The 12,046-nt window shown below is 37.3% G+C and overlaps 1 protein-coding gene across 1 annotated transcript; it reads left to right on the plus strand.

Moving 5' to 3' along the window:
- The first annotated feature begins 10,178 nt into the window (after window positions 1-10,178).
- LOC100887977 (octopamine receptor 1-like) lies at window positions 10,179-11,697 on the plus strand. Its single transcript, XM_003724105.3, has one exon. The coding sequence runs from the start codon at window positions 10,579-10,581 to the stop codon at window positions 11,695-11,697; it is 1,119 nt and encodes a 372-aa protein (XP_003724153.2). The 5' UTR covers window positions 10,179-10,578.
- The last annotated feature ends 349 nt before the right edge of the window (window positions 11,698-12,046 follow it).

The following is a 12,046-nucleotide window of genomic DNA, read 5'->3' on the forward strand; positions in this document are numbered from 1 at the left end:
GAACTGTTGTGTTAACCCCAACAATGTTTGATACATGCAGCTCTGATAACGACAAGTCTTCAGGAAATCAAAAATATTACCAAGTAGGCAGAACTACAGACCTCTAAAGGCATATCAACTAAAAGCAGGGAATATTCTTCAAAAGACCAGGGCCCGTCTTACAAAGATTTGATATTAATCTCAACTTATTTGTGATTGATATCAATCACAACTATGTACATATAAGAGATAGGAGACTCCAAACTTGCGATTGATTTGAATCAATCGTAACTCTATGTAAGACAGGGCCCAGTTGTTAAGATTGTTGTGAAAACTTCTGCCTTGCCAACTGCACATCGTTCAACTTTGTCAAGTAATGTCGCCTCGGAGCTAGGGATGAATCTTACCATTGAGAGGTGACTTCAACCAAGATATTCATTAGAATTTCTGTTTGCTTTATTTATTTAAGTATTTCTTTTCTTTTCCTCTGACTACTTAATTTATAGTACAGTCAAACCTGCTTTAGTGACCACCTGTCTTTGAAGACCACTCTTTTTGTTTCCCGGCTTGAAAATGGTTTCTCATTGAAACATGTACCAAAGGAACCTGTCTACAAAGACCACATTTTTTGTTTCCCTTGAAAATGGTTTCTCATTGAAATATGTACTAAAGGAACCTGTCTTCAAAGACCATTTTTTTGTGTTTCTCTTGGGGGGGGGGGGGGGGGGTTGCTATAGACAGGTTTGACTGTACCAAGTGCATAATAGTTTACTGTATTCAGAACTTTACATTGTGTAGTTATGCATATCATCTCACTCCAGGGACTGAGTGGAAAGCAGTTCATTAGAATCAAAGTTGAGAGATCTGTTGCAGTCATGAAAAAATTACTTCAATTTGGTTGTGCAAAGTATGTTTTGGATTGCCTAGTGTACGTGCAGTCACCAGCATCAGAAAGTCATTGTAAGCTGTTGGAATATATGCTCGATTCCACACAATTCATATCGCTGTAATAAGATGAAGAGATGGTCAAAATACTCTACAGCGCATGTGGCTTTCAAGTCGAAGAGAAACTTCCAGGAGTTTATCTGAACTGACTCTAAAATCTACCTACAGTGTGTTGGAATTGAAAATTACTTTGATGAGCTACAGGAGATATTTTCTACTGCTTCAGGAAAGATGAGCTTCTAGGAGTTTATCTGAACTGACTCTAAAACATACAACTATGTGTTGGAATTTAAATTTACTTTGATGAGCCAAGGAGATATTTTTTACTGCTTCAGGAAAGGTTACTTTCCAGGAGTTTATCTGAACTGACTCTAAAACCTACAACTATGTGTTGGAATTGAAATTTATTTTGTTGAGCCAAGGAGATATTTTTTACTGCTTCAGGAAAGGTTACTTTCCAGGAGTTTATCTGAACTGACCCTAAAACCTACAACAATGTGTTGGAATTTAAATTTACTTTGGTGAGCCAAGGAGATATTTTCTACTGCTTCAGGAAAAAGTTGACTTAGAGGACCTTATCTGAACTGAATCTATAACATGTAACAATGTGTTGGAGTCCAATTTATTTTGTTGAGCCAAGGAGATATTTTCTACTGCTTCAGGAAAGGTTTAATAGCTTTCTGGAGTTTATCTGAACTGACTCTTAAACCTACAACAATGTGTTGGAATTGAAATTTATTTTGTTGAGCCAAGGAGATATTTTCTACTGCTTCGGAAAAGGTGAGCTTCCAGGAGTTTATCTGAACTGACCCTAAAACCTACAACTATGTGTTGGAATTTGAATTTATTTTGTTGAGCCAAGGAACAATTTTTGCCGGCTTCGGGAGAGGTTAGTATCAAATGAAGAATACAAAATCTGTGAATTCAACTCTTCGGAGTTCTTCAAGGTTTAACAGCTTTCCCAGCCATACACCATATACATACTACATAGTACATGTACTACCACAGAGATGTAACCAAGCCAGAATAAGACAATGATATGTGGGGCTTGTAGTGCAGTGACGGTTATAAACAAGTGATGATTTAATATGCAGAATGAGCTTGCTACACACTGTAGTTACTATCTGTAGAGCTACTGTTACATAGGAAACATGTTTGTTTGTATTTGATATTTATAGAGGGAGAATCATGTGCAGACATTGGATAGTGCTTTCTTTCTAAATACCTTCACAACATACATGACTGTATACCGGTAAAAACATGTAGTTATTCATTCATTATTTGTATTTGGGTATTTTCCAATGAATTTCGAAACGTTTGGATGTTATTTGCTTCTTTTTGCCATAGAAGATCACTTACTTTTAAGTGGAACTTATTCTATGTCTTTGAAAAATATAACTTTTTTTGTTGTCTTAGTTTTAGTTATGAAGTTTAGGCATTTCCATATGACTTATCACATGTAAATCTTTTCTAGTGAATAGTGTTTTTGATAGATACACCACCTTTATTTTGGTCTGTTCCATGCTACAAGTTGTTTCTTTAAAGTAGTCATCCGAAGAATCAAAACTGTTTTGAATCAATGCAAAATTCATATCATTGCGTAGGGGAAGCCAAATATAACAACTTCAAAATATGTTCAGGGCCTGCAGTAATCATCTCTCGAAAATGTTAATTTTGAGATCCAGATTTTCTGCCTTCAGTGGTCCTCCGTAGAGCATCAAGATTTGTGACGTCACACGTGAGACACTGCAAGCCACAAAGCATTTTACGCCTTTCCATGAAATCTACATGATTTTTCAGCAAATTTTTCGTCTTTTTCAAGAGAAAATCTTTCCATCCATATATAATTTGTCCATAATTATTAATTGTCTTGAATTTTCTTTGGGTGACTACTTTAAACCTGTTATTGTAAATGATTGGTCATTAATTATTGTCATTATGTTCTGTTTTATTAGAAATTGAGTTTGAACCTGTTTGTAACTTGTTTAGTGTGTTTACATCTATAGGACATGTCTTGGGATGTATTATACTTTTTTTTTCTTTCTTTGAGACGAATCGATACAAATCAAGGATTATTTTTGTTAAGTTTGTGTACATACTTTCAGTTGATCAATGCATATTTTAATATACATGTTGTTTTTTTCCTTCACCATTTATGCTTATTTTCCCTTTGCAGAATATTTGACTTTCATTTCATAATAATACAAAATGAATCTCTACTGCTCCAAATTGAAATAGAATGTACATTATAGCACCAACCTAAAGAAAACTTCACCATGCAATGTATAGGCTACTGGTAAAGGTATGAAGAAAAGAAAGAATAACATAAAACTCTGTTAAGGTACTTCTGTTATTCAAGTGTACATCCTTTTGTAATGTACCAGATGTTTGCATACATTTTCAATAGTTATGACTTACCATGACTCCCTCTTATTTAAACTTTCTTGTGTATAGCAATATAGATAATCCTTAGCAAGTAGTAGTAGTTCAGGTTTGCCAAAGTTTCATGCCGTGAAGTAATAGGCCATTTTCGTAATTTATCCAAATTTAATGCATAGGTCTCTGTGAAGTGCCTCGATACGATTGATTCCATTCACCTGTCTGTACTGTTACAAATAATTGTCTCAATAGTAAGAATTCCAATTGTGTACATTTAATTAGTTGTTGCTAGGTAGGACAAACATGGCTTGCCTTACCTACACTATGAATATGAAGGACAAAGAAAGCGGACAAAATATACAGTTCCTCAGGTAGACAAAGGAACATCCCTTCACTGCTATTATGTAAAAAGTGAATATGCATGTGACACCTGTTCTACACATTTTTACATAATAGCAGTGAAGGGATGTTCCTTTGTCTACCTGAGGAACTGTATATTTTGTCCACTTTCTTTGTCAGTCATATTCATAGTGCTAACAGCATGTAATATATGCAATATGCATTCTGACTATTAAAATACAAATATTCATGACAAGCGAATTTTGTAGTGAGGCACTTGACACTCTATGAACATGACTGACAAAGAAAGCGGACAAAATATACAGTTCCTCAGGTAGACAAAGGAACATCCCTTCACTGCTATTATGTAAAATGGTGTAGAACAGGTGTCACATGCATATTCACCTTTTTACATAATAGCAGTGAAGGGATGTTCCTTTGTCTACCTGAGGAACTGTATATTTTGTCCGCTTTCTTTGTCCTCCATATTCATAGTGTGACGAAGACATATGCAAAAAATTTGGTAACATTACGAAAATGGCCTTATGAAATCACAACTGATTCAACACTGAAATTTGAGATGCAGCAAAAGTTTCTTGTTGAGGAAATGGCGAAAGTTTCTGCTTTTACTATGAGTCAGTCATGTGAGTGATAGATAGAGATAGGAAAGTCCGCCTGTGTGGAGGGTTTTTTTTTTAAATTTTTTTTTAAAATTCTGACATTGAGTCAGTCTGCAGTCATGTGAGTGTTACAGATGGAGAAGGAAAAGTCCGCCTGCGTGAAGGAGTCTTTTGTTTCTTTTTTTCTTCTGCAAAGTTTAACATTCTCCTCTCCTCCAAGACAGGAGAGGGGTTTGTTGAAGCCAGACTTATAGTCTCAGCTGAACATATTCCTGGACAAAATACATGTAGACTATTTTTTTGTCTGATGAAGGATGTTTAAATACAAGACAGGAATTCTCAGCAGATTGTTCCTTTTTTTTTTATACTGGAAGGCTAACTCTATACATGTAAATGTATAAGTGATTATGAAGATATTACATTATGTTCAAAACTATTCATATGGCAATTTCTTTCAAATGTAGTTGTGTTCAGGTCGAAAGATGTGTCTTGGCCTTGATGTAACAACGTACCCAATATTTTGTCCAGTCTGCTGTTAAAGAGAAGGTTGAGATCTGGGAAGAGGTAAAAAATAATTTGTGAGTGTTATCATTGTATAATATGCAAGTGTGGAATAACATTACAGTAAAAATGGTCCCTGAAAAGCATGGCTCTTCAAATGCCTTAATATTCTAAATATGGCATGTAACATCGTAAAAGTGAGGACAGATTTTTATGCCACACGTTCGTGTAGTCCCATCTACATCTTTATGTGTACAGCGCTTGTAACTTTAACAAGACTGGGCCGAATATCTTATCATTTTGACGATTACAGAACCTTGCAGTACACACCAATACATGTACTTATATGCTAGATGATCAACCTTTTCTGATCGATTCCACACTGTTTCTTTCACAATGCAGTTGCATGACCAGGACTCAACTTTATCTTTAACATAAGGTATTTCTTTAGCATTTTGGAATAATTAATATTGTATGAATGAGTCAGATACAACCTTGACTGACAGTAATGATTCCTAAGTATAACTAAGTACTTCATGATTGCTCAGCTGATTACATGTATGTCAGTGCACAGCATGTGACACGCCTCCACACTCCTCACACATAGGAAGTGAAAGCAGATGATAATATGACATGAGTCAATCCGGGGATTCCCCCATTTTAATGCTGCCTTGAAATTTACATGGGTTTGAGTTTCTGTGGAATTTTACCTGCAGCTCGATGAAACAGTTCAAGTTGCTGTGTGTTCCTTACGTTCTTTCCCCTAATATATCTCTTCTTCTGCAAAGAATTGTCGGAGGTGTTATAGAAGAGTTCTTGTTTTGCTTTTTTGGTGCATTGAAGGTCAAAGGTCAGACAGGTACATGTATATGAATAGCAAGGTATACAGAAGACTGGTACATGTGTCATCGTCACTATTATTTTCAAGCACCGTACATGCTTTTGAATTTGGGTAAAGTAGTAAACAAATATATTTAGAAATAAACATTTGGGATTAGTAAACCCATATGTATTTATAAATAAAGATTTGGGATTAGTAAACACATATGTATTTATAAATAAACATATAGGGATTAGTAAACACATATGTATTTAGAATTACATGTGGGATTACATGTGGGCCAGCTCAAGCTGTTTTTTCCCATTACTGTATCGGCCACATCTAAGATACCTGATGACTGTATCAAGCTGGTAGCCCTACTAGCTAGAGCTTGAATCGGACAAAACATCAAATACAAAGATTTATTTGTGTCGTTTTACGTTCACAAAACCATAATACGATTCAATAATACTTTGTAATGGTTGGGACATATGCATACCTTGGACTTGCCCAAGTGTGACATGTATGTGATTGATCGAATTATAGTTTCATTTTGTTGAACAAAAGGTGATGTCTTGGAAGGCAAAGTCCATTAATCAGACATTAGTGCACAAACTATAACCACTTTTTAAATGCACAGCTGAAAAGCTAGAAATATCTCGGGCTGATTGTTAATTTGATTTTTTTTCCCCTATTTTCTGTGTTCCTGTATACTCATGTTCGATTAGTATAGCTTTTGAGATATATATAACTCAATGTGTGAGCCTGTGAGGTTCCAGACTGTGTGGAGGTATAAACATGATTGAAATACAGTCAAACCTGCATAGAAACACCGTCCGAGGGAGACATTAAAAATGGTCTTTATATAGGCAGATGGTCTTTATGCAGAGGTTTATTTCACCACATGTTTTAATGAAAAACATTGAGAAATGAAATATGAAGTGTTTATAGACAGGTGGTCTTTCTTTACAGGTGGTCTCTATAGCAGGTTTGACTGTAAACATGATCGCAGTGATTATTCAATGTTGACTCCTCCTTTATCTGCATGGTATACAGTGCGTCCCAGAAAAAACGAAACCGAGAAGTATTTGAAAAGCTTAGAGTCTCCTCTTTCACGTGATGCTACTCAGATGATGCATATTTCACGCATGAGTGATTAAAAGCAATTTGAAGGAAGGAAACCAAAAAGACATTTGGCGGGCGGTATCTGAATTTCGAAGAAAAATTCGCATTTCTAGAAAGTTGAGTTTCTGCCCTTTCATATGACACCTCAATCAGGAAAAATGAGCGAGGAATGACAAAGTTCTGTTTGTTTAAAGTAGTGCTTGCATTTCCATAATTTTATTAAACGAATCCGTTTTCACTGGCTGCCTGCCGTATCAATAAACGAAATCAACAATAGACTTAACTCCGTTTCGTTGACAATCAGCCGTAGACGAGAGTCTTCATGCGTGGCTGATTGTCAACGAAACGGAGTTAAGTCTTTTGTCAAATCTGCTTTTTGCTACGGCAGGCACCCAGTGAAAACGAATTCGCTTGTTAAAATTATGAAAATGTAAGGGCTACTTTAAACAAACAGAACTTTGTTATTCCTCGCTCATTTTTCCTGATTGAGGTGTCATATGAAAGGGCAGAAACTCAACTTTCTAGAAATGTGAATTTTTCTTCGAAATTCAGATACCGCCCGCCAAATGTCTTTTTGGTTTCCTTCCTTCAAATTGCTTTTAATCACTCATGCGTGAAATATGCATCATCTGAGTAGCATCACATGAAAGAGGAGACTCTAAGCTTTCCAAATATGTATCATTAATTAATTATGGTTGTGATTAAGGTATGATAAAACATCGATACTTCTCGGTTTCGTTTTTTCTGGGACGGTATAGGAATAGTCCTCCAATCATGGGTTGTTGTCATCACCCTGAAGAACAAGGAAAAAACTATTAATTAACAAATAAAAACAATTGACTGCATAATAAATAATATCAATGTGTATTTTGTTGAGCTTGATGGAGGGAACAAACTGTCCATGGAATTGGAACTAGTAGTAGTGAAAGAGCTTGCTTACATAGTTTGTATGTAAAGATGTGGTATATATGTGTGTGTACTGCTATGTTTGTGAGAGAGATTCCTTTCCATAGACCAGTTCACGGTTAGCACATGTCCCACATGACCCCGAATAGCCACAGATCTTCAAAACATGAAGAGGTCCCACTTTGTACATTTTGAAATAATCACTCCTAAAGCGATGGAGGTGCTACATAAATAGCCTTTGTTTCACATTTGCAGTTTGGTGACAAATCATAGAAAATCCAGATTTTCCGACAGAACTTTGTTTCCTTGTGGGGAATTTGTCATATACCCAATATTCCCTACCTCTAGATATAATTACAGTGATACTTTGTAAAGGAGGAAGGTGTTTTACCAACGTTGCCTACAATGTAGATGAACATTTCCCTACAAGCCAATGAACAAAAGGTGGGTCATTAAAATTTGTAGTTTGGTGACAAATCATAAAAATTCCAGATTTTCCGACTGAATTTTGTTTTCTTGTGGGGAGTTTGTCATATATCCAATATTCCCTACCTCTAGATATAATTACAGTGATACTTTGTGAAGAACCCCGAAAAAGTGCAAGTGTGTAAGATTGAAAGTGATACTATGCAAGGTTAAGCACGGTGATCTTTTTGAGGAAGTAGTTGTGATCGTTCATGATATGCCAGCACGTGCTTTCGATGAATATCCTTCAACTTCCAGTTGGAGGGGCGGGGGGGGGGGGGGAGGCTTTCACCCCCTCCCCCCCCCCCCCCCCAGAAAAAAAATCGAATTGAACTATGACCTAAAAAAAGGTTAATTAAGGGCAAGGAAAGAGAGAAAAAAGGAGATGGAGAAATGAACGTGAGAGAAATTAAGACCCCCCCCCCCCCCCTAGTCAGCGGCCTTGTCAAGTCACACTCAATTAGCCCAGGAAGACCGCGATGCCCCCTCCCCCATGCATGCCAGTGCCCCTTCAAATGCTGAGTCGACGCTACGCCACTCTAGACGATGGCTATATATCATGTGGATGACTCCAAATGACTGAGATGTCGATTCGTATACATTGCAGGCACTAATATATCATGTATATAATCTTATTATGTTGTGGGGGAGGGGGTGTCTTCAATTTATTACTATTATCCATGGTGGTTGTTGCTGACGATGAAATCGATAGTCAGTTAGATAACGTGTCAAAAAAAAATCATTTATGATCAGCATTAATGTGCAATAGATCCGTGGTCATCTTGAGATCTAGAGTTAGAAACTTTACTTATTAATTGATTTTTACTCATTAATTTTACCAACGGATCGTCTCGGGAAGCAATATTAATATACAAACTATATGCGTGCAAATAATTCATCTATCTTTATCTGTGGGTATTTTTCTTATATGTCTGTAAACTATGTAACGGAAATACATACTCTAACACAACGTATGCTGGTCATCGCACCTGAAACTGAATACTAGGTCATCATATAACACTTGAAACTAAACATCAAGACACAGTGTATCTTCCCTCTTTCTATATATATCCCGCTATTTCTATTCAAAGGTTAGTGGATCTGAAGCATTATACCAACATCGTTGCTTATCAAATTCATTGACAACGGTAACTGCAAGTGAGGACAACGCAAGTGATAATTGATAAAGATTGTAATCTCACAAAACGCGGGTTATCTCTTCATGTTGAGGTTTAACATTTTACATCAACAGTTTGAGATATGAACTTCAGAAAATAGATTTTTCAAAAACAGCAAGTACGTGTAAATGACAGTATTAATTATGTAAGGAGATTTTTCATTTGCGACGAGAACATTAAACAATTGCAAGAGATTGGATGAAGAGTTCATCATTTCTTGTAAAGATTATCAGTTCGGTGAGGAATCGTCGGTTGTATGGCCAGACTCTCAATAATGAGACGAGATTACTAACATTCTGATGTGACGATCAGTTGGGTGGCGAAATCGTTCGTTTAGCAACAACTGGTTGGCGACGGATTATCAGCTACGTGACGAAACCGTCAATAGTGTGACGAAAAAATTGACTTGATGACGAAATTATCTACCGGGTGACGGAATAATCACTTACAAGGGTTTGAGATCATCCATTGTTTACGAGATTGTAGACTGTGTGACGAGGTTATCAATTGTGTGACGAGACCACCACTTGGTGACGGGATTCACTCGTTTGACAACGTCCTCAAATAGTGGCGATATGATAAATTGTTGAAGAGTTAGACAATATTATCAAGGAATCACAATTTGAGTGACGTTTTTCAATTAGTTGATGATATTGTTAATTGGGTGACGAGATAATCGACTGTTCGACGATATCGTCAACCGCGTGGCGAGATCATTCATTTAGCGATTGTTTGGCAAGATTATCATTTGCGTGACGAGATCTCCAAATGTGTTAAGAGACCAGCAACCTGGAAACGAAACCATTAAATAAGTAATGATATCATTGTGTGACGATGTTATAAATTGTTATTTATAATATCACTTATCAGGGTGGACGATCAATAGTGTGAAGAAATAATAATAATAATAATAATAATAATAATAGCCTAATAGTCCACTCCAAATTTTATTAAACCGAATAACCATATTATCGATTATGAGAGGAACCTTGAAGTTGTATCACGATATTGTCAACCGGATGACGAGATCATACGTTTTTTGAAGTGATCGTTGAGAACATCAATCTTGTGAAGAAACCATCAAGTATGCGACTAGATCATCAATCATGAGAGACAGGACAGTCAAGTGTATGCTAGAACAATCAATTGCGTGACTAGATAATAAGTGTTGTGACAAAATATTTATATCATCAGCTGTGCGTCGAAACTATCAGTTATCCATTGCAAGTCAAATCAAATCAAAACAAATCATCTATTCTATGACGAAATCATCGATTGTGTGACGAGATCATCACTTGCGAAACGAGATCAGCTGTTCGAAATGGATGAACCTATTCACGGATGCCCAAACAAATTCAACCAAACTGCGGGGAACATGACAGACTTGAGAATATTCCTTGCCTACACGATACCCATGGTCCCTCTGGCAGTGTGTGTCATTGTTGGTAACTCAATGGTCATTGCCGCGGTCTACAGGAAACGAGCTCTACGGACTCCAACCAACCTCATTCTCACAAGCCTTGCTATAGCTGATCTTCTGACGGGCTTGGTAGCTTGTCCCTTGCAAAGCTTTGCTCTCTACGAAATCTTCACTCCTCAAGCAACCACGTCCATTGTTTTAACCCTCCCCTACGTCGTGTTCAGCGGAATAGCCTTTCTCCATATTGTAGCTGTGACGGTTGATCGTCATATCGCGATAACGAGACCACTACGTTACGCGGGCTTGGTGACGCACAAGCGCGTCGGTCTTGGGATAGTTTTTATGTGGGTGCTTTGTGTGGTCGGGCTCGCCATTCGTACTACCGTCTCTGTCGTGAGAAACAGAAGTGATGGCTGGGCGATTATTTGTGAAGCGGATGAATTCGAAACACCACTAGCACGAGTCCAGACCTGGTCCATCCTTGCTTTCATCTCCGTCCTGACTCCCTTGCTCGTCGTGTTTAATATCAGAATCCTGTACATTGCCATGAAGCAGTCCAAAGCCATTTCTGGCCAGAGAGATGCCTTAGAGAATCTTGGACATCCAGGACTGCAGGATGGTCGACTGAAGGCAGTCAAGACAACCGCAATGGTCGTCGGTGTTTTTCTCATGTGTTGGATACCAATCTACGGCTACTTCGTGGTCCAACTGGCTAATATCGGTGGTATCATCTTTCGAGATGTCCTCGCAGTGGCTGGTCTTCTGTCAGTCGTCTTGAGTTCCGCTGTAAATCCGTGCATTTATTGCTACAGGGATCGAGAATTCAGACGCGCATTCTTGTGCAAATCTATTCGAAGTTCGAAAGACAACATTTCCAGGCCGCAACACATCAATGAATCGTCAGTGTTTAACTTTAGTAAACGTAGCTCCCGAGCTCTAGGAGCCGTTGCAGATACCGATGTAAATTATAACTGTCTTGCTCTGGTTCAGACGAATGCTACTGATAACTTAAATGTTTAAAACCAAAGTGTTATCTTTCTCAGTTTTCTTCCATCCCGCAAAGGCATAATCTATGAAGGATTGACGCATTCTAAAAGAACCTTAGCATAAACTGGCATATTGTCAGGCTATATGTTTATGATTATATACCATTGCCGTGCGATGGTGTTTGACCAAGTTTGTTCTCAGAAATGTTGACAATTTTATTTCACTCGGATAAGTGATGAGAATACGAATTTATATTGCATATTCAAAACTGGTAACAAATTAATTTGTCATTATGTGGGATATGTAGCCTATGCAAATACCCTGCAGAGAATATGGTAACTCGGTTTCAATCAACTCGTACAAATCAAACGTATTCTATTGA

The sequence above is a fragment of the Strongylocentrotus purpuratus genome, unplaced genomic scaffold (assembly GCF_000002235.5).
Source record: "Strongylocentrotus purpuratus isolate Spur 01 unplaced genomic scaffold, Spur_5.0 spur5_scaffold_16, whole genome shotgun sequence".
Classification (NCBI taxonomy): Eukaryota; Metazoa; Echinodermata; class Echinoidea; order Camarodonta; family Strongylocentrotidae; genus Strongylocentrotus; species Strongylocentrotus purpuratus.

Excerpts from the sequence above, each read along its gene's own strand:
- LOC100887977 (XM_003724105.3), top strand. The coding sequence starts at position 10,579 with ATGGATGAACCTATTCACGGATGCCCAAACAAATTCAACCAAACTGCG.